The 22,439-nt window shown below is 49.7% G+C and overlaps 1 protein-coding gene across 1 annotated transcript in view; it reads left to right on the forward strand.

Annotated features, from left to right (window-relative positions):
• The window catches only part of ACAP1 (ArfGAP with coiled-coil, ankyrin repeat and PH domains 1), a 52,657-nt gene that overhangs the window by 19,647 nt on the left and 10,571 nt on the right, over positions 1-22,439 (forward strand). Inside the window, exons 6-17 of the mRNA XM_083706636.1 lie at positions 531-714; positions 2,628-2,672; positions 3,521-3,616; positions 5,165-5,239; positions 5,674-5,783; positions 9,549-9,600; positions 11,864-11,964; positions 13,965-14,076; positions 17,181-17,389; positions 19,397-19,466; positions 20,475-20,569; positions 20,728-20,894. Of these exons, the coding sequence (XP_083562762.1) occupies positions 531-714; positions 2,628-2,672; positions 3,521-3,616; positions 5,165-5,239; positions 5,674-5,783; positions 9,549-9,600; positions 11,864-11,964; positions 13,965-14,076; positions 17,181-17,389; positions 19,397-19,466; positions 20,475-20,569; positions 20,728-20,894 (1,316 nt within the window). The remainder of the gene's footprint in view (positions 1-530; positions 715-2,627; positions 2,673-3,520; positions 3,617-5,164; positions 5,240-5,673; positions 5,784-9,548; positions 9,601-11,863; positions 11,965-13,964; positions 14,077-17,180; positions 17,390-19,396; positions 19,467-20,474; positions 20,570-20,727; positions 20,895-22,439) is intronic.

Consider the following 22,439-nt stretch of genomic DNA (forward strand, 5'->3'; position numbering starts at 1 on the left):
ATAAATAAAATTATTATTATTATTATTATTATTATTATTATTATTATTATTATTATTATTATTATGCCAGGAGTTCCTGAGAGCTGAAACCTTTCAGCTAATCGTCCCATAGATTTTAGTAAACATTTTTGGTAGATTGGCATACATTTATTACATAAGGTGCGAAAGAGGAGTGTGGGGCCTCTGCCATGTTGCTTATTATTATTATTATTATTAATAATAATAATAATATTTTATTTTATTTTATTTTATTTTATTTTATTTTATTTTATTTTATTTTATTTTATTTTATTTTATTATTTGTACCCTACCCATCTGACTGGGTTACCCCAGCCACTCTGGGTAGCTACAAAAGTTGAGGGGTACAACCACCGATGTAATCCGACCTCATGGAATTGTAGAGCTGGGAGGGGGGGACCACCCACAGCTCATCCATCCCAACCCCCTCACATCTCCAGAAAGGGCGGGTTTCTTTCCAATCCAATATGTCTCCTTGCCGTTTTGCGATATGACGGCAACGTGTGTTTCAGGGACATGAAGCAGTTCAAGGAGACCCGGAAGGAATTTGAACGCGGCAGCGAAAGCCTGGCCAGCGCCCTGCACCACAACGCCGAGGTGCCGCGGCGGCGCCACCATGAAGCCGAGGAGGCCGTGGTCGCCCTGAAAGCCGCCCGAACCACCTTCCGTGCCCGAGCCCTCGACTACGTGCTGCAGGTGGGCCACCAGCGGGCAGCTCGGACTCCTGGGTCCTTTACATAGCTGTCAACTGTCCCTTATTTGGCGGGAAACTCCCTTATCCCAGCGCCGTGTCCCGCTGCTGTCCCTTATTGATGATGTCCCTTAAATTTCCCGGGTTTCAAAGGAAGCAGCTCCTCTCCCTCCCTCCCTCCCTGCCGGCCAGGGAGGAGGGAGGCTCCAACTGTGTTGCTTGGCTGCGTTGCTCACCCAATAAGGAGTCTGAGAACGACTGGGGGGTGGAGCTTGCATGCCTTGTGCCAATCAAATCGGCCGCCTTGCCTGGGGACTCGCCTTTGCTCAGCGCTTCCCAGCGGAGAGGGGACGGTGGTTTTCCTTGCTGCATCCCCTTTGCTGGGTTGCTGCGCTGTGGGAACCACCGCTTGAGGCTTCGTTTGGCTGCTGGCTGGGATTTCTGCCTTTGGCTCAGAAGCTGAACATACCTGTGCCCGGAAAATCCCTTATTTTGGCTGCTGATCCCTTATTTTCGAGGCTGCTGGTCCCTTATTTTCAAATCTGTAAGTTGACAGCTATGGTCCTTTCCTTGGCTCTGGGGGAGGGCGGCAGGACCCAGCGGATTCCTCCTCTTGTCCGATTCGGCCTGCGTCTTGGAGGGGCTTTCTCAATGCAAGGAGGGCGTTCCCTTCGGGTCAACCTCTCTGGGGTGGTGTTTTGGGGGCGGGGCCAGGGCAGTGGGCGTGGCAAAGGGGCAGGGCTCTCCTTTGGGTTTTTATTTATTTATTTATTTATTATTTTATTGATACAGCAAGAAAAGAAGAAAGAGAAAACACAAATACCAAATTGCACACAGGAATAACCGCATACATTATGTCATATTTATATTATATATTATATATATATTATATTAGTAGATTATATATTATATAATACAGTGGTGCCTCGCAAGACGAAAAGAATCCGTTCTGCGAGTCTCTTCTAGTGGACATTTTCGTCTTGCGAAGCAAGCCCATAGGGAAATTCATTTTGCGAGCACCTCCAAAACGGAAAACCCTTTCGTCTAGCGGGTTTTCCGTCTTGCGAGGCATTCGTAAACCGAGGTACCACTGTATAATATTATAATATTATATATTATAGACATTATATATATTATAAACACTAAAACAACAACAAGACGTTGACTTCCACCAATCCCACAGCACCTCCTTTACCTCTCATTGTGTCTTCCTGTTTTCCTGTTTTCTTTATCCTCTCTATCCTAACATTTAGATATAAATCCTTCTTTCATATCCTTTCACTTCACAAGGTTATTCCAGACTCAGCCAGATTTCGGCCCTCGAACCTTGACTTTTGAGGTATTCATTTAGGCACTCCCATTCTTTTTTTACTTCGCTTTTTGGTTTTTGCCTTATTATGTCTGTCAATTTGGATAATTCTAAGTATTCTGAGAGCTTACAGAGCCACTCCCCCCTAGTGGGTAACTGATTCCCTTTCCACCAGGATTCTTGCTGCAGACGTTGCGTATAAGAAAAAAATAGTTTTGTCTTTTGGAATATCGCCATTTAAAATGCCTCTGGCCTTTTACTATATGATATTCTTAATATTTTCTTTATTTCTTCCTGTGCGAGAAATGTTTAAAAAGGATAAAATGAAAGTTGGGAGAGGGTCTCTGGGCGAAAGCCACGCTTTGCGTTGGGAGCAAAGGACGAAGGACCGAAGCGACGGAACGGGCTTCTCTCTCTTTCTTTCTTTTTTTTTAAAATAAAAATAAAAATATTAAATTTTATTTAACATAATTATTGCAAAATACATCCAAATACATATTTTTTCAGATAAGCACACAGATATAAAAAAAGAACAAAAAAGAGAAAAGGGGAAAAAGGAAAAAGAAAAAATAAGAAGAAAAATTGGAAGAATTCTTCTCTGTCTTTCAGATCAACGTGATCCAGTCGAAGAAGAAGTTTGAGATCCTGAAGTTTGTGAGTACACGACGGTTTGTGGTTCGGTGTTGGCCAGCCAGAAATTTTGGACTACAAATCCCATCAGCCCCGGCCAGCTGTGGACCAGGGGGTTAAATCCTGGTTCTTTGGCTGTGCACCTGTACTGTGTGGGGTGCTGGCAGGTGCACTGGAAAAACTGGGTCTCCCACCCTCAATTCAGCATGTTTTCAGGCTTAGGTCTGAAGCACATGTAGAAATGAGGGTACCTCTGAGCACATGCAGAGTTCCCCCTGCCCTGTGATAACCAACTATAGCCATCTCCCACTTGTCTAGGCTTTCCTAGTAAAAAAACCAGTGGCTTCTAGGCAATCCCAGACCCCCGAACCTTTTTCTTTTAAAATCATAGCTGCTGCTGCTGCTGCTGCTGCTGCTGCTGCTTCTTCTTCTTCTTCTTCTTCTTCTTCTTCTTCTTCTTCTTCTTCTTCTTCTTCTTCTTACCCCACCCATCTGGCTGGGTTTCCACTCTGGGCGTGGAACAGAACACTAAAATACAATAACCTATTAAACATTAAAAGCTTCCCTAAACAGGGCTGCCTTCAGATGTCTTCTAAAAGTTTGGTGCTTTGCCAACAGACCAGCTCCTACCCCGAACCGTTTTCTACACCTGCTGATTATGCCAAAAACTATTTAGGAATCTGTGCCCGAGTTTGCTTTCTTCCTCTTCCCTCCCTGTACCCCTTTCCTTGCCTGTCGTGCTTTTCTTTGTTCAAGATTATAAGCCGTCAGGGCTATCTCATTTTAACCGACCGTATAGCACATCGCTCTTTTCAGCCAAAGAGCCGGGTGCGAACGCTGGTAACGTCAGCAGCTGCTTCCTGTTTTTCCAGATGTTGACGTTCATGGAGGCTCAGTCGTTCTACCTGGAGCAGGGGTTCCAGACGGCGAAGCGGCTGGAGCAGTATCGCAAGGACCTGGCGGCTCAGGTGAGTGCCCGGAGGAGTCCCGGGAGGGTGCCGGGTTCGAAGGAAGCGGCGGGGAGATGGGCGGGCAGGAAAGAGATAACGTTCTCCTTCCTCTTCCATAACACTGGAACTCAAAGACAAACTGACAAAGCTGAGCGTTGGAAGATTTAGGACAGATACCCAGTTAGACTGCGGAACTCCCTCCCACTGGGTGGGCTGTAAAAGAGGACTGGATAAATTCACAGAGGAGCTAGAGCTATTGATGTTTACCAGCCGCAGTTCCCATGCTCTGTCGCCACTGTCCGAAGCAGGAAAAGCTTCTGGAAGGCGTTTGCTGGAAACGGCAGCACAGGGGAATCGCTCTTGAGTTCGAATTCTGCTTGATGGGCCGCTGGCCTGATTCAGCAGACCTCTCGCTATGATTTTCTCCTGTTTGCCTCCTGGAAACTTCTGGAGAGGGAGAGGGAGGAAGCTGGCTTGGGCGGTGGGAGACTGGGGAACCAGCCCTGTCAGCAAAGAAGAATCGGATCAAAACAGGATGCAGGAATTCAGATTCCATGCCGGCTGCAGCAACCTCTGAGCTCTGCTTCTGGCTTTTCGAGGTAGGCAGCTTAGCTGATAGGAGATTCTTTGCAGAGTGCCTGTGATCGCAAGACTGGCGAGAGGGAAAGCTTGGAGGCGGGTGGAAACGATTTGGATGTTGGGAAGAAAATGCTGGAACTGGGGGTTTCTCATTCTGGGTTCTCCAAGCCCATAATGAGGACTAGGACCCTGACATGGCCGGAGGTGCAGCTGTAAGGGTTTGTGGCAAGTGACTCCTGCAGGCGCCGTGTGGATTTTTTCCAGTGTTGCTCCCCTGATGCGGGAAGCCCTCCGGAAGGCTGTTACAGCCTTGGCCGATGTGATAGCCTCCCGATGTTGGACTACAAGTCCCATGCTCCAGCGCAGCTCAAACATCTGGGAGGGCACCGGGTTGGCGAAGGCTGTTGTGAGCCAGCATTCTTCGACCTTGAGTTGCCTGACACTGTTGGACTGCAGCACCCATCATCCAGGGCAGTCGGCTGAGCTGACTCAAGATGATGGGATTTGTAGTACATGTGGAGATCGGCGAACCGTCAATCATTTATAATCATTTATAATGAAATGATTTTAGAATGTTTTATCATTTTACTGTTGTTAGCCGCTCTGAGCCTGGCTTCGGCTGGGGAGGGCGGGATATAAATAATAATAATAATAATAATAATAATAATAATAATAATAATAATAATTATTATTGACTCCCATCATCCTTTCAGCCTTCCATGCTCCTCCCTTAAACTCCTTTCAAATCTGTTTCCCCCCCAGTTATGGTTATTCCGAGTTCAAATCTCGCTCCACCGTCTTCCTGGCGGAAGTGACATTCTGTGTTGCAGGGTGACCCCAGATCTGTTGTTTTGGCTGGAATGGGCCTTCCTCCCCAGTCCGGTGTGCTGGAAGGGGGGGGGGGCGGGCAGAGAATGGCAGGCAAACTTTTGTGTGAGAAAGGGACCCAGGCATCCGGCCTCATCTCCCCTCCCTCTCTTCCTCCAGCTCGATCAGTTGGTCCTGGAGTCTGCCCGAGAGAAGCGAGACATGGAGCAGAGGCACACTGTGATCAAGCAAAAGGTTTGAGCACTGTGTGTGTGTGTGTGCCTCAGTTTTGCCTTACGGAAGCCACCCAGTTAGGGGAGGCGGAGCTTCCGCTTGGAGAAGTTCTAAAGGGCGGGGCTTGGGACAGGTGGGAGGAGTCTTGGAGCGCGGGGCGGGGTTCCGAAATGCAGTCGGCTGGGCTTGGCAGGGGAGCGTCTGAGACTTGGAGTGTGGGAGGAGCTTGCGGGCGAAGGGGTGGAGCTTGTGGCGGTGGGCGGAACAGCACAGGGCGGGGCTTGTGGGTGGGTGGGAGGAGTCTAGGAGCAGGGGGCGGGACTTGGGCAAAATCAGAATAGAATCGTAGCAATAGGTTAACACTCGCATCGACTTTAGGAGCATGTGGCTGGGCTTTGTCTTTGGGCATCTTTTCTTTAATTAGGTGGGTCTGTCCCCCTCCCGTTCTTCCCCAGGACCTGTCCCAGGAAGACGTTGTTCCCGAGGTCCGTACGGAGCCCGGAGGGGTGGTGATGGAAGGCTACCTCTACAAACGGGCCAGCAACGCCTTCAAGACCTGGAGCAGGTGAGCAAGGCTCCCCGTCTTCTGCATGCACCTTGCGGCGTTCCTGTCTGCCACCCTCTTTAGCAGGACGGGTGAGGTTTGAGGACACTGTTTATTGAGGTTATCTCCCACTCCTACTGCACAAGGAGTTTGGGGCGGCGCAGAGGTAACACAGTTTACAGTACGTTTCCGAGCACAATTCAAAGTGTTGGTGCTGACCTTGAAAGCCCTAAACGGCCTCAAAGGCCCAGTAGACCTGAAGGAGCGTCTCCACCCCCATCGTTCTGCCCGGACACTGAGGTCCAGCTCCAAGGGCCTTCTGGCGGTTCCCTCCCTGCGAGAAGCCAAGTTACAGGGAAGCAGGCAGAGGCCTCCTCGGTGGTGGCACCCGCCCTGTGGAACGCCCTCCCACCAGATGTCAAAGAGATAGGTAACTATCGGACGTTTAGACGACATCTGAAGGCAGCCCTGTTTAGGGAAGTTTTTAATGACTGATGTTTTATTGTATTTTTAATCTTTGTTGGAAGCCGCCCAGAATGGCTGGGGAAACCACCATCGCGCCACCACCAAGAAGGCCCTCTGCCTGGTTCCCTGTGACTACACTTCTCGCAGGGAGGGAACCGCAAGAAGACCCTTGGAGCTGGACCTCAGTGTCCGGGCTGAACGATGGAGGTGGAGATGCTCCTTCAGGTCTACTGTGCCTTTGAGGCCGTTTAGGGCTTTCTAGGTCAGCACCAACACTTTGAATTGATCTCAGAAATGTCCTGGGAGCCAATTTAGGTCTTTCAAGACCGGTGTTATGTGGTCTCAGTGGCCGCTCCCAGTCACCAGTCTAGCTGCCGCATTCTGGATTAGTTGTAGTTTCCGGGTCACCTTCAAAGGTAGCCCCACATAGAGCGCATTTCAGTAGTCCAAGCGGGAGATAACCAGGGCATGCACCACTCTGGCGAGACAGTCTGTGGGCAGGGAGGGTCTCATCCTGGGCACCAGATGGAGCTGGTAAACAGCTGCCCCAGACACAGAACTGACCTGCGCCTCCATGGACAGCGGTGAGTCCAGAATGACTCCCAGGCTGCACACCTGGTCCTTCAGGGGCACAGTTGCCCCATTCAGGACCAGGGAGTCCCCCACACCTGCCCGCCTCCTGTTCCCCAAAAACAGTACTTCTGTCTTGTCAGGATTCAACCTCAATCTGTTAGCCGCCATCCATCCTCCATCCGCCTCCAGGCACTCACACAGAACCTTCACCGCCATCACTGGTTCTGTTGTTCCTCCTTGCAGGATCTGCTAGGCCTCTGGCTGGTCACAGTGAGAACTGAATGCTGGGCACGATCCACCAGCAAGGCTCTCCTTACATTCCTCATGAGCAGGATGCAGCCTGAGTTGCCAAATGCTCTGGTTACTCAAGTTCCGCCGCAATTCCTTCCCTCTCCTGCTAACCATAGCCAGTGGCGTAGCGTGGGGGGTGCAGGGGGGGCCGGCTGCACCGGGCGCAACATCTGGGGGTTAGGGTTAGGGGGCGCAAATCCACGGGTTAGGGGGCGCAAATTACTTGCCTTGCCCCGGGTGCTGACAACCCACGCTACGCCACTGACCATAGCTGTCAACTGTCCCTTATTTGGCGGGAAAGTCCCTCATCCCAGTGCCGTGTCCCGCTGCTGTCCCTTATTGATGATGTCCCTTAAATTTCCCGGGTTTCAAAGGAAGCAGCTCCTCTCCCTCCCTCCCTGCCGGCCAGGGAGGCGGGAGGCTCCAACTGTGTTGCTTGGCTGTGTTGCTCACCCAATAAGGAGTCTGAGAACGACTGGGGGGTGGAGCTTGCATGCCTTGTGCCAATCAAATCGGCTGCCTTGCCTGGGGACTCGCCTTTGCTCAGCGCTTCCCAGCGGAGAGGGGACGGTGGTTTTCCTTGCTGCATCCCCTTTGCCGGATTGCTGCGCTGTGGGAACCACCGCTTGAGGCTTCGTTTGGCTGGTGGCTGGGCTTTCTGACTTTGGCTCAGAAGTTGAACATACCTGTGCCCAGAAAATCCCTTATTTTGGCTGCTGACCCCTTATTTTTGAGGCTGCTGGTCCCTTATTTTCAAATCTGTAAGTTGACAGCTATGCTGCTAACCCAGTGGCCTGTGGCCAAACTGGATTTGCAGATCTTTGCAGCCCTCCAAGCCATAACCGAACCCCCAGCAACGTGACTGTTTGTGGTGCAATCAATACACGTTATCTGAGTGCAGGATCAGCACCTATTGGCTAGTGCCCGAGGCGTGTAATCTCCCTCCTCCTTCCAATCCCTGGAGCAGTTTTTGCAGCCTCTCATTATTCTGAATGTATTTGTAAGGGTTAGGACGTACCTGTGCTTTCAGGCTTTGGAAAGAAAAGAACAGGTTACCATGTGTGTCCCGTCCCCCCCGCCAAGCGAGACCCACCCCTGATTCAAGAACGTCTTGTTTTCCTTGAAAATATTGCTGCCGAATCTTTATTGTTCAAAGCCACCGTTGTTTTCCTTAGAAGTGAAATTGACTAGACCTTGGAGGTCCAGTCAGTTTCTCCCGAGTAAATATCTTTTCTTTCTTTTTGTCAGATCGTTTTTATTAATTTTCCAATAAAAGAAATCCAATTAACATATCAAATCATAATCCAATAAAAAAAAAACTAAAAAAAGAAGAAGCTTGAATTATCTTCCGAATTGTAATTATTAATTGTACGGCTTCCCATATTCTGAACCTTGAAGCATGTCTAAATCTCAGTCCTGCCTCTCGTCGATATTTCTATATTTCCACATCTCGATTTTAACTCCCCAAACTTCTTTGTCTCTGGCTCTGCGATCCTCAATCATATCAGGAATCATATAACCTTTCATCCATCGAATACAGATTTGTTTGCGTAATATACTTTTCCAACTGTCTTTTTGCTGACACAGCTTGATCCAGCTCCATTGCAATCCGGGCTGTTATCTAACTCTCTGAAGTTACTCCCGAGTAAATTTCAAAGGTCCAGACTGCTCTGCCCACTCAGCTTCAGTTTGAGAACAACTTTACGTTTCTTTAGGTCAGGCTCAGCCTTTGTGCACCGGGTTGCCTTCCAGATGTTTTGGACTACAACTCCCATCAGCCCCCCAAAACGTTAAAACACACACACACACACACACACACACCACCCTCTCTTCAGCTCCAATCAGCTCCAGAGGTGGGTGGGATTTCTGAGCTGAAAGAGGCTTGCGATTGGTGGAGCTTTGGAACACAGCCCTATGAGATTCTGAGTTGAGCATCTTTAATTTAGGCACATATTCCATGTAGACTATAATACAGTGGTACCTCGGGTTACATCAGGTTACAGACTCCGCTAACCCAGAAATAGTGCTTCAGGTTAAGAACTTGGCTTCAGGATGAGAACAGAAATCGTGCTCCGGCGGCGCAGCAGCAGCAGGTGGCCCCATTAGCTAAAGTGGTGCTTCAGGTTAAGAACAGTTTCAGGTTAAGAATGGACCTCCGGAACGAATTAAGGACTTAACCCGAGGTACCACTGTATTTCCGGTGCTCCTCCGACCCGGAAGAGCGCCGAAAATAGCGTGTGCGCACATGTATGGGCATGCGCTCCCCCACCCTCTGGTCCGCCGCGCAATCGGCGCTGGAGACACGGGTGCGGTAAGTTTGCTGACCCCTGGTTTAGGTTCTGTCAAAGAGGGGGGGAAACCCTTTCTTGAAGCTTTAGTCCAGAACATCGGTAGGTCTGCCTCGTGCTCATGCATTCTCCTCCTGTGAATTTCATTATGTATATTTTTTAAATGCAGGCGCTGGTTTTCCATCCAGAGCAACCAGCTGGTGTATCAGAAGAAGGCCAAGGTGAGGAATAGGAAATGGATATATTTGTGCGCCTCTGAGATGCGTGTGAATATTTGGGGGGCTGTGGGAGGAAGGGACAAAAACTTTGGCGCAGGTAAAGGGCATAAGGTTTACAAGATTCCAACTGCCTCCTTTTTTTCTAATTTCCTAATTCTCCCCTGGCCTCCTCGCTGGCCCAAGTAGGACCAATTCAGCCAGCTAGCCCTAGGGATTATCTAATGCTTATTGACTTTTGACTTTTGAATTTTATTGTTATTCATGTTTTTATACAGTATTTTATTCCACTTTTATAATTACTGTATTTTTCGCTCTGTAAGACGCACCAGACCACAAGACGCACCTAGTTTTTGGAGGAGGAAAACAAGGAAAAAAATATTCTGAATCCCAGAAGCCAGAACAGCGAGAGGGATCGCTGCGCAGTGAAAGCATCAATCCCTCTTGCTGTTCTGGCTTCTGGGATAGCTGCGCAACCTGCATTCGCTCTATAAGACGCACACACACTTCCCCTTACTTTTTAGGAGGGGAAAAGTGAGTCTTATAGAGCAAAAAATAAGTAAGTGTTTTAAATTTGTTGTTAGCCACCTTGAGCCCGGTTTTTGAACCGGGAAGGGCGGGGTATAAATAAAAAAATATTATTATTATTAGTATTATTACTAATTTGTTGAAATTAAGGCCAATGAGCTGCTGGAGCTCTTTGGTATGCAAAGTGGTTGCCTTGGATCCAAAAAGATATCTTAGACGGGGGAAGAGATTCAGTAAAGGGCTGCCGAAATGATCACAGGTGAGGGGGGGAGCGTAACTCCCCTAGGAAGAAAAGCTTGCAGCGTTTTGGACTTTTTAGTTTAGAGAAAAGACAGGTTAAGAGGCCGCACACTTGAAGTTGGCAAGGGGTGAACAGAGAAAAGCCTTTCTTCCTCTGTCAAACACAAGAATTCAGGGACACTCCATAGAGCTGGATGTTGGAGTATTTAGGACAGATAAAATAAAATATTTGCACAGTGCTTAGTTAGGCTACGGAACTCCCTGCCACTTGGATGGCTTTAAAAGTGTATTAGAGTATTAGTCTAAACATGAAAGAGGTAGAGAAGTCAGCTAGGAAGTCAAAGGCCCAGGAATATGGATTTCCCTCCCTCTGTCCCCATGCAAACCCCTCTTCTTCTTCTTTTAATTTTATTGATTTGTTTGCAACAAAAAGTAAGACAACAAAAGAATTTAAAATAGAAAGCGCCACAGCCCGGAAGGACAAAAGTGCAAAGACAACAGCACAGTTCCAAAGGGATCGTACATTATTACCGTATTTTTCGCTCTATAAGACGCACCAGACCACAAGACGCACCTCATTTTTGGAGGAGGAAAACAAGAAAGAAAATATTCTGAATCTCAGAAGCCAGAACAGCAAGAGGGATCGCTGCACAGTGAAAGCAGCAATCCCTCTTGCTGTTCTGGCTTCTGGGATAGTTGCGCAGCCTGCATTCGCTCCATAAGACACACACACATTTTCCCTTCCTTTTTCGGAGGGGAAAAGTGAGTCTTATACAGCAAAAAATACGGTAACTCATACAAAGGTTCCCTTTGCAAATATTTCTAAAAATAAAAGCATTCTCCATCTGTGAGTTCCGTTATCGTTGAGAATAGGGGTTCTGTGTAGTCTTAAACGTAGCCATTTACTGACCCCCGTGCCTTGATATTTGTATAAGAAATGAAATTATGCCGTACGTGAGGGGGAAACGGTCATTTGAGCTCTGCCCTTTGAATACTTTCAGTATTGCTGGATACTTTCATTTTATGAGATTCCTTTTCAAGAAGGGTCGTTTGACAAGCCCTGGAATGCTGGCGATCCAAATCATTAAGATTAAAGGCTTATCAGGAATTGGCAGTGCTGGGCTGAGATGAAAAATCAGTTCTTGGCTTTGCAACCTTGCTTTCTGCAAATCTCAATTGCACCCAAACTACCGAAAGAATTGGCCCGTCCCCCACCCCTTCACCTTGCTTTGTTGAATGAAGAATTAGGAGCTTGATGAGAGAAAGAAAGAAAGAAAGAAAGAAGGATTAGGAGCCTAAACAGGTTTGGCAGACTTATCCACCAGGGTGTGTGGGTGTAAGATGAATTCTATCCGTCGGGTGGAGGAGAGTTCAGATGGGTTAATATTGGGGATGAGAGCAGGGCATGGATGGGAAGAACAATGCTGGCATCTGAAGAGGTAGAGGCAGGGGGCTGTTTGTGCCAGGGGCCAAATCCTGCCCTTTTCCTTCCCGAGCCCAGGATGTCCTGACGGTGGTTGTGGAGGACCTGCGCCTGTGCACCGTCAAGCCTTGCCCGGACCACGAACGCCGATTCTGCTTCGAGGTGGTTTCCCCCACTAAGTGAGTTTTCTCTTCCCTGTTAGGCCCTCAAATATGTGTGTGTATTTGCACACACACACAGAGACACACACAGCAGCTAGACTGGGGACTGGGAGCGGCCGCCGGGACCACATAACACTGGTCTTGAAAGACCTTCATTGGCTCCCAGTACGTTTCTGAGCACAATTCAAAGTGTTGGTGCTGAACTTGAAAGCCCTAAATGGCCTCAAAGGCCCAGGAGACCTGAAGGAGCATCTCCAACCCCATCGTTCGGCCCGGACACTGAGGTCCAGCTCCGAGGGCCTCCTGGCGGTTCCCTCCCTGCAAGAAGCAAAGCTACAGGGAACCAGGCAGAGGGTCTTCTTATTACTTATATCCCACCCACTCTGGGCGGCTTCCAACAGAATACAGTGGTACCTCAGGTTACATATGCTTCAGGTTACAGGCTCCGCTAACCCAGAAATAGTGCTTCAGGTTAAGAACTTTGCTTCAGGATGAGAACAGGAATCTTGCTCCAGCAGCGCGGCGGCAGCAGGAGGCCCCATTAGCTAAAGTGGTGCTTCTGGTTAAGAACAGTTTCAGGTTAAGAACGGACCTCCAGAACGGATTAAGTACTTAACCCGAGGTAGGTAAAGGTAAAGGTACCCCTGCCCGTACGGGCCAGTCTTGACAGACTCTGGGGTTGTGCGCCCATCTCACTTAAAAGGCCCGGGGCCAGTGCTGTCCGGAGACACTTCCGGGTCACGTGGCCAGCATGACATCGCTGCTCTGGCGAGCCAGAGCCGCACACGGAAACGCCGTTTACCTTCCCGCTGGTAAGCGGTCCCTATTTATCTACTTGCACCCGGAGGTGCTTTTGAACTGCTAGGTTGGCAGGCGCTGGGACCGAGCAGCGGGAACGCACCCCGCCGCAGGGATTCGAATCGCCGACCTTTCGATCGGCAAGTCCTAGGTGCTGAGGCTTTAACCCACAGCGCCACCTGCGTCCCTAACCCCAGTACCACTGTAACCCGAGGTACCACTGTATAAAAAACACCAAACATTAAAAGCTTCCCTAAACTGGCCTGCCTTCAGATGTCTTCTAAAAGTCAGGTAGTTGTTTATTTCCTTCACATCTGATGGGAGGGCGTTCCACAGGGCGGGAGCCACCACCAAGAAGGCCCTCTGCCTGGTTCCCTGCAACCTCACTTCTTGCAGGGAGGGAACCGCTAGAAGGCCCTTGGAGCTGGACCTCAGTGTCCAGGCTGAGCAATGGGGGTGGAGACGCTCCTTCAGGTCTACTGGGCCTTTGAGGCCGTTTAGGGCTTTCAAGGTCAGCACCAACACTTTGGAATTGTGCTTAGAAATAGGGATACAGTGGTAACCTCGGGTTACATACGCTTCAGGTTACAGACGCTTCAGGTTACAGACTCCACCAACCCAGAAATAGTACCTCGGGTTAAGAACTTTGCTTTAGAATGAGAACAGAAATCGCGCCGCGGTGGCAGCAGGAGGCTCCATTAGCTAAAGTGGTGCTTCAGGTTAAGAACAGTTTCAGGTTAAGAACGGACCTCCGGAACTAATTAAGTTCTTAACCTGAGGTACCACTGTATTGGCAAGCTGGAAGGTGTGCAGAGGAGGGCAACCCAGACTATAAATAAAGTATTGGAAGAGTTTAGCCAGGAGAAGAGGGAGCTGAGAGGCAGCCATCTTCAAATAAGAAAACAAAAATGGAGAAAGCCTCTTTTCCGCTGCTCCAGAAGGCAGGATCCGAACCCGTGAATTCAAATAACAATGGAGGAGATGCTGACTAAAGATTCGGACTGATTTTCTGACGGTAAGAGCCATTGGGCGGTGGAACGGACTCCCTCAGAATGGACTCTCCTTCCTTGGAGGTTTTTCAGCGGAGGTTCGGATGACCACCGATTGCATCTCGGGGGGTTGGGCTAGATGGCCTTGGGAGGTGCCTTCCAGCTCTGCAGTTCTGCCATTCCGTGTTCTCCCTCTTTGACCCTTTGCTGTCCTTCCGCTTTCCCTGGCAGGAGCTGTTTCCTCCAGGCGGATTCGGAGAGGCACCAGCAAGCCTGGGTGTGCGCCGTTCAAAACAGCATCGCGTCTGCATACAATGAGGAACATCTGGAACCCCGGGGGCAGGTAAGGGGTTGCCGAACACCAGGAGAGTTAGCAAATTCACAGTATTCCGGTCCCAAACAGTCACCCGAAGCAGAAGACACCCACTGCTTTTTGCTTATTTTTGCTCTACGCGGGGCTGCCCTTGAGACTGACCCAGAAACTCCAGCGGGTGCAGAATGCTGCAGCAAGACTCCTTATGGTGTCTTCACTGCGAGATCACATTCATCCGGTACTATACCAGCTGCACTGGCTCCCGGTGGAGTACAGGATCAGGTTTAAGGTGCTGGTTTTGACCTTAAAGCCCTATACGGCCTAGGACCCTCGTACCTACAGGACCGCCTCTCCTGGTTTGTCCCACGGAGGACCTTACGGTCTTCAAACAAAAACATCTTGGAGGTCCCGGGCCACAGGGAGGTTAGGCTGGCCTCGACCAGAGCCAGGGCTTTTTCAGCTGTGGCCCCGATCTGGTGGAACGCTCTGTCACAAGAGACTAGAGACTAGGAATATTGGTGTGTTGAATATAAATGCGATGGAGGCAGCATATAGAAGTGTGCTTAAAATATGCCGCAGTACAGAACTTTTGTGCAGGGTCTTGCCATACATGGGAAAGAATTTTTTAAAATATCTCTATATGTCTTCCAATAACCAAGTTACAGTTTTATATGTTTGCTGTTCCGGTGGAAGATAATCAAGTTCCATTTTCCCATTTGCCAGACTGACCTTCTCTTACCCTTATTAGATTTGAGGGTTTATTGATAGATGCCATTTCACAGACTCTGGTGAGCTGGGAATGTATGGATGATGGGAGATATTTTTTCCATGCGCTCTGGCACTCGTCACGCTGGCCACATGACCCGGAAAGCTGTCTGCGGACAAACGCCGGCTCCCTCAGCCTGAAAAGAGAGATAACCTCCCAGGGGCCCTTTACCTTTTTTAAACTTCTCCCATTTTTGCAGATTTCTATTTTTGTCACTGTTTTTCACTAAGGTTATAATTTCTTGCCTCTGGTGCTGTGCCTTTAAAATATTCAAACATTGTTGCAGGTGGCTCTCTGGGGAGGTGCTGACCAAGGAGATATATATATATATATATATATATATATGCTTTCGTAGATTTTCACGGGTACAGGAATGCAGGTTTTGGTGTCCTCGGGTGTCTTCCCGTGTAAAAGTTGGGGTGTCTAGGCGACGTTTCGACGAGGTCTCACTCGTCATCTTCAGGCTGGTGCTTTCGGCTTCTTGTTACTGGAACAGAGCGGGATCTCAATGTTTGAGTTCCTATAAATACTGTAGAGGGGGTGTGGTGTCTAGCCTCCAATGTTCTGGGCAGAGAGGAAGTTCCCAGGCTAGTGTGCCTTTTCTTCTTTTGTTCCTTAATTACTTGAGAGATACCTTGAGTGATTTCTTGAGTGATATCCTGAGTACCACTTAGGTGGGTCATTAGGTGTGGATTAGTTGCTAAAGTCTTTGTGTCTTGACCTCTTGAACTTTGTGAAGAGTTTTCCTGAGAAGATGGCTGTATTGCACTTAGTTGTGCTTTGGCTTGGCTTCGTGTATAGGGGCGAGCTGTGGTTTTGTGGCTTGTGTCAGCCAGATCTGTGTAGGGATTGCAGGGGGGTGCAGCATCCGGAGGTGCCACCATGGATTGGCTACTGGATGGTGTCAGTAATTCATCTGTGGAGAGGGTCTGGGTTTGGGTCTGGTGTGGTTGATTGGTGTTGGCGTTCTGTGTGCCTCTGGATCTGGTGTCAGTTTTTGTGGGGAGGGCTACATATCAAGGGCACTACAGATAAAATTAGCAAAATCCTCCATAAACACAATATCAAAACAGCCTTTTGCACCAACCAAAAAATAGCCAATATCCTCAGAAACCCCAAGGATAAAATCCAGTTGGAAAACCAAGGGATCTATGAAATACCCTGCAAAGTCTGCCCAGCCACGTACATTGGACAAACAAACAGACGAATAAATGCACGTATCGCAGAACACAAGAATGCCGTCAAAAAAGAAGAAAAAACTTCCTCTCTTTTCCAACACATGAAAGAAACAGGACACGAAATTAATTTTGCAGATTCCAAATTGCTCTTTAACACGGAACATCACCACAAGAGAATAATCATGGAAGCCATCGAGATAGAGAAACACCCTCACAACATGAACAAGCGTGACGACACATCCCGCTTGCCAGACATCTGGAAATTAGCCCTCCCCACAAAAACTGACACCAGATCCAGAGGCACACAGAACGCCAACACCAATCAACCACACCAGACCCAAACCCAGACCCTCTCCACAGATGAATTACTGACACCATCCAGTAGCCAATCCATGGTGGCACCTCCGGATGCTGCACCCCCCTGCAATCCCTACACAGATCTGGCTAACACAAGCCACAAAACCACAGCTCGCCCCTATACACGAAGCCAAGCCAAAGCACAACTAAGTGCAATACAGCCATCTTCTCAGGAAAACTCTTCACAAAGTTCAAGAGGTCAAGACACAAAGACTTTAGCAACTAATCCACACCTAATGACCCACCTAAGTGGTACTCAGGATATCACTCAAGAAATCACTCAAGGTATCTCTCAAGTAATTAAGGAACAAAAGAAGAAAAGGCACACTAGCCTGGGAACTTCCTCTCTGCCCAGAACATTGGAGGCTAGACACCACACCCCCTCTACAGTATTTATAGGAACTCAAACATTGAGATCCCGCTCTGTTCCAGTAACAAGAAGCCGAAAGCACCAGCCTGAAGATGACGAGTGAGACCTCGTCGAAACGTCGCCTAGACACCCCAACTTTTACACGGGAAGACACCCGAGGACACCAAAACCTGCATATATATATATATATATATATATATATATATATCTCCTGTTTACATTGCACAACTCTTCTTACCGTACTGGCACTCCACCCCTTCAAAATTTTCTTGTGCCCTGCAGTTCCCAAGGCTTACACAGTCATTGCCTTCCCACCCTGTATTGAGGGCTAGCAACTTGGTTTTCTTGTGGCTGCCATTTCAAAACAAGGATTGAGATTCTCGCGCCCGAATGCGTAATTTCTGAACTTGGAAAGGGGGGGGGGGAAATACATGCAAGCCTTTTTCGTTCCACTCGTCTGCAGCCCCTGGAGCGGACGGCGTCTCTTTCTGCCGCAAAACTGCAGTCCCCCTCCAGCCGGAAGCTGCGTGCTGGAGTGGACAAGCAAGTCATAGACCAGGTTCAGAGACTGGAGGGCAACGCCCAGTGTTGCGACTGCCGGGAGCCGGCGCCCGAGTGGGCAAGCATCAACCTGGGCATCACACTTTGCATAGAGTGTTCTGGCATCCACAGGTGAGCTGGCAAACTTAGGGCGCGGCAGATGGAGCGGATTCCAGTTCCTGGTTTTCTCTGCTGCTCCCTTTCCTGCTGTAAGAGGCGGGGCTTGAGGGAGGTGGGAGGAGCCTTGGAGAAAGGGGAGGGGCTTTGAAATACCGTATTGGCCCGAATATAAGCCGCACCTTTAAAATCAGAAGAGGCAAAAGAAAAAAAGAAAAAATATCCAAATATTGTTGTGGTTTAGTCGTTTAGTCATGTCAGACTCTTCGTGACCCCCTGGACCAGAGCACGCCAGGCACTCCTGTCTTCCACTGCCTCCCGCAGTTTGGTCAAACTCATGCTGGTTCAACCATCTCGTCCTCCGTCGTCCCCTTCTCCTTGTGCCCTCCATCTTTCCCAGCATCAGGGTCTTTTCCAGGGAGTCTTCTCTTCTCATGAGGTGGCCAGAGTCTTGGAGCCTCAGCTTCAGGATCTGTCCTTCCAGTGAGCACTCAGGGCTGATTTCCTTCAGAATGGAGAGGTTTGATCTTCTTGCAGTCCACGGGACTCTCAAGAGTCTCCTCCAGCACCAGAATTCAAAAGCATCCATTCTTCAAAAGTGATCAGCCTTCTTTATGGTCCAGCTCTCACTTCCATACATCACTACTGGGAAAACCATAGTTTTAACTATACAGACCTTTGTTGGCAAGGTGATGTCTCTGCTTTTTAAGATGCTGTCTAGGTTTGTCATCGCTTTCCTCCCAAGGAGCAGGCGTCTTTTAATTTCGTGGCTGCTGTCACCATCTGCAGTGATCATGGAGCCCAAGAAAGTCAAATCTCTCACTGCCTCCATTTCTTCAAGCCGATACATTCCTTGCTGCTTCTGGCTGCATACTGGGCGGGTGGGGGGTGGGGGGGGCGACTGCGCTGTGTTGCCAGCGGCCTTCCCCCTTCCTCACTTCCTCCCTTCTTGGCCTTGGAGGAGAAGATGGGGCACTTTGTCGCACTCCTGGCTGCATCCCATAAGGTGGCGAATATAAGTCGGAATTTGGGGGAAGAAGTGCGGCTTATATTCAGGCCAATATGGTATATCTTAGTAAGTTAGTGGCTGAAGTGGTGGGGCTGAGATTGCGGGAGGAGCCTGTGGAGGAAAGGGGCGGGGCTTGCACACCAGGAACTGGGAAAGGGGTGGGGTTTGTGACCATGTGGGGAGGTGCTTGCTATAAATGGGAGGAGCCAGGAAAGAGAGGGTGGGGCTTGGGTACAATGCAAAGAGAGGGATTGCCATTTCTGCCACCCCACCTTGAAGGTTGGCCCCTCTGTTAGGAACATAAGCAGAGCTTGGTGGATCAGGCCCAGAGGCCTATTTAGGCCTGCATCCTGCTTTCACAGTGACCAACCAGATGACTATTATGGGAAACCCGCAAACAGGATCTGAGCCCAAGAGCCCTGTCCCACCTCTGTGGTTTCCATCAGTTGGGAGTCAGAAAATATTTCTGAGCCCGGCCACTGTGGCGAATAGAATTTGATAGCCCTCCACAGATTTGCCTCATCTTCTTTTCAAGCCCTCCAGGTTGTTGCCTGCCTCCTGTGGCAGGGAGTTCCGCAGTTTAACTGTGCCCTGCATGGAGCAGGAGTGCCCCTTGCCTGATCTCTTTTTTTAAAAAAAGATATTTATTAAAGTTTCCAATTTAATACAAAAAGAAAAACAAAAGTCAGCACTCTCCGGCCACAGCTGTGCAGCTTCACTCCACAAAAGAAGCAGTCGGCTCACAGCACCGTGCCGCTCACTCCGATCCGTTCCGAAGCCTTTAAAAAGGCTCTTTCCCAGTTCGGAGGGGGCGCAAATGGTGCCCACTGAGTCCCCACGCTCACAGGCTTCACCCGCCTGTGATTCTCAAAGGTCCCCGCTTTGCTGCAGCGGCAAGACCCGATCTCGTGGAGCTGGTCCCTCCGGAGCTCAGAGGGAATCCGCCATTAGCGGGAGGCGCCAACCCGGAAGTCGCCCCTTGCCTGATCTCTCCCTCCCTGTCTCCAAATTAGGAGTCTCGGCGTCCATTTCTCCAAAGTGCGGTCGCTGACGCTCGACTCCTGGGAACCTGAGCTAGTCAAGGTAAATGCGGGGGCCTAATGGCGGGTGAGCTCCGAACTCCCCATCGGTCCCCAGTGGTCGGGAATGATGGCAGTGGTGTAACAACGTTAGGTGGTCCCCGGTCCCCAATGGTCGCCAGTGGTTGGGAATGATGGCAGTGGCGTAACAAGGTCAGGTGGTCCCCGGTCCCCATTGGTCCCCAGTGGTTTGGAATGATGGCAGTGGCATATCAAAGTCAGATGGTACCCGGTCCCCATCAGTCACCAGTGGTTGGGAATGATGGCAGTGGCGTAACAAGGTTAGGTGGTACCCAGTCCTCATCGGTCCCCAGTGATTGGGAATGATGGCAGTGGCGTAACAGGGTCAGTGGTACCCGATCTCCATCGGTCTCCAGTGGTTGGGAATGATGGCAGTGGCGTAACAGGGTCAGGTGGTACCCAGTCCTCATCGGTCCCCAGTGATTGGGAATGATGGCAGTGGCGTAACAGGGTCAGTGGTACCCGATCTCCATCGGTCTCCAGTGGTTGGGAATGATGGCAGTGGCATAGCAAGGTTAGGTGGTACCCAGTCCCCATCAGTCCCCAGTGGTTGGGAATGATGGCAGTGGCGTAACAAGGTCAGATTGTACCCGGTGCAGATTTTTTTTGTCAACCTCCCCATTGAAATTTTCCCTCCCTCCCTCCACCACCCCCGTCAAAGAAAGCTAAGCCCTGCCGTTCTCCAGGAGCATTGGGGGCAACAGCGCGCCGCCCGCCCGTGACCCCCAAGCTGGGGGAAGGGGGGGAAGGCCGCTGGCAAAGCGGCGCAGCTCCCCGCTTTCCCCCGACGGCTCAGGGTCATAGCTGTCAACGTTTTCCTTTTTTTTTAAGGGAAATTCCCTTATTCCGAATAGGATTCCTCGCAAGAAAAGGGGAAAGTTGACAGCTATGCGTCAGGATAGGCTTGGGAGTCGTGGGCGCATGGGTCGGGGGGGGGGGTTGGCTAAGATGCAGCTTCTGAGATCCTCGCCTCTCCCTCCTCCTCCTGCAGCTGATGTGCGAACTGGGAAACCGAGTCATCAACCAGATTTACGAGGCGCGAGTGGAAGAGATGAACATGAAGCGTCCCCAGCCGGGCTGTTCGCGGTGAGGATGTCCTCTTCATTGAACGATACGATAATCTTTATTGTCATTGTCCCATACAGAACAATGAAATTGAAAAAAATCTACATAAGACATTCAAAAACCAACAACCGCCCTAATTAAATTAAATTAAATTTCTTCTTCTGTTTCTCTGTCCCAAGGTTGGAGAAGGAGGCATGGATCAGGGCCAAATACGTGGAAAAGAAGTTCATCACCCAGTTCCCGAAGGCTGGGGCACGGCTGCATCGGGGAGGAGACATCCGGGGGCTCGAGAAGCCCAAACCGTTCCCCAAACCCAAACCTCCGGGGCAGAAACGAGGGGGCACAGGTAGGAAGAGAGGCTCTCTTCCTTCCCCCCGCCCTTAGCGCAGGCGATATAAGATAGCTGTCAGTTTTCGGGAGATTTGCGGGGTTAAGAGGCAGAAGCAAGGAGCCAGGTCCTGCTGGTTTTCCAGAAGCGGTTTTCATGTCGATGCGAAAGGTCTCCTAAAACATGGAAATGATCAGGAACCATCAGGAAAACTGAATAAAAGTGCAGCCTTAAGCCAGGTCTAATAGATCTGCTCTGAGCAAACTTATTATTGTGTTTTTAATATTTGGTTGGGAGCCGCCCAGAGTGGCTGGGGAAACCCAGGCAACTGGGTGGGGTATAAATAATAAATTACAGTGGTGCCTCGCAAGACGAAATTAATTCGTTCTGCGAGTTGTTTCGTCTTGCGATTTTTTCGTCTTGCGGAGCGCGGATTCCCTGGGTATTAACGGTTTTAAGAAAAAGGAAACAAACTCGCAAGACGTTTTCATCTTGCGAAGCAAGCCCATAGGGAAAATCGTCTTGCGAAGCAACTCAAAAAACAAAAAGCCTTTCGTCTTGCGCGTTTTTCGTCTTGCGAGGCATTCGTCTTGCGAGGTACCACTGTACTATTATTATATTATATATACTATTTATTGCATTGAATTACCCACTTTTTTCCTACAAGGGGGGGTGATAGTGTACACCAGGGGTCAGCAAACTTTTTCAGCAGGGGGCTGGTCCACTGTCCCTCAGACCTTGTGGGGGGGGGCGGACTATATTTTTTTGGGGGGAAATATATGAACAAATTCCTATGCCCCACAAGTAACCCAGAGATGCATTTTAAATAAAAGCACACATTCTACTCATGTCGAAACACGCTGATTCCCGGACCGTCCGTGGGCCAGATTTAGAAGGCGATTGGGCCGGATCCAGCCCCCGGGCCTTAGTTTGCCTACCCACGGTGTACATGGTTCTCTCCCCTTCCCTATTTCATTCCCACAACAACTCAGTGAGGTAGGTTAAGCTGAAAGCAAACGCGGCTGCCCCCCACAGTCCCTCAGTGAAGTTTCATGTGGCCAAATAAGGATTCGAACCCTGGTCCCTCCCAGGTCCTGGTCCAACATCCTTAAGTAGGGACACAGGTGGCGCTGTGGTCTAAACCACTGAGCCTAGGAGCTTGCCGATCGGAAGGTCGGTGGTTCGAATCCCCGCAACAGGGTGAGCTCCCGTTGCTCGGTCCCTGCTCCTGCCAACCTAGCAGTTCGAAAGCACACCAGTTCAAGTAGGTAAATAGGTACCACTCCGGCGGGAAGGTAAATGGCGTTTCCGTGCGCTCTGGTTTCCGTCACGGTGTCCCGTTGCGCCAGAAGCGGTTTTGTCCTGCCGGCCGCATGACCTGGAAAGCTGTCTGCGGACAAACGCCGGCTCCCTCGGCCTGAAAGCGAGATGAGCGCTGCAACCCCGAAGTGGCCTTTGACTGGACTTAACCATCCAGGGGTCCTTGACCTTTTACCTTTACCTGTTAAGGTAAGAGCTGCACCACCAGCGCTCATCTTCTCAGCCTCCTTGCAACCCAGGTGT

The sequence above is a fragment of the Podarcis gaigeae genome, assembly GCF_964106915.1.
Source record: "Podarcis gaigeae genome assembly, chromosome: 13".
In the NCBI taxonomy this organism is placed as follows: domain Eukaryota; kingdom Metazoa; phylum Chordata; class Lepidosauria; order Squamata; family Lacertidae; genus Podarcis; species Podarcis gaigeae.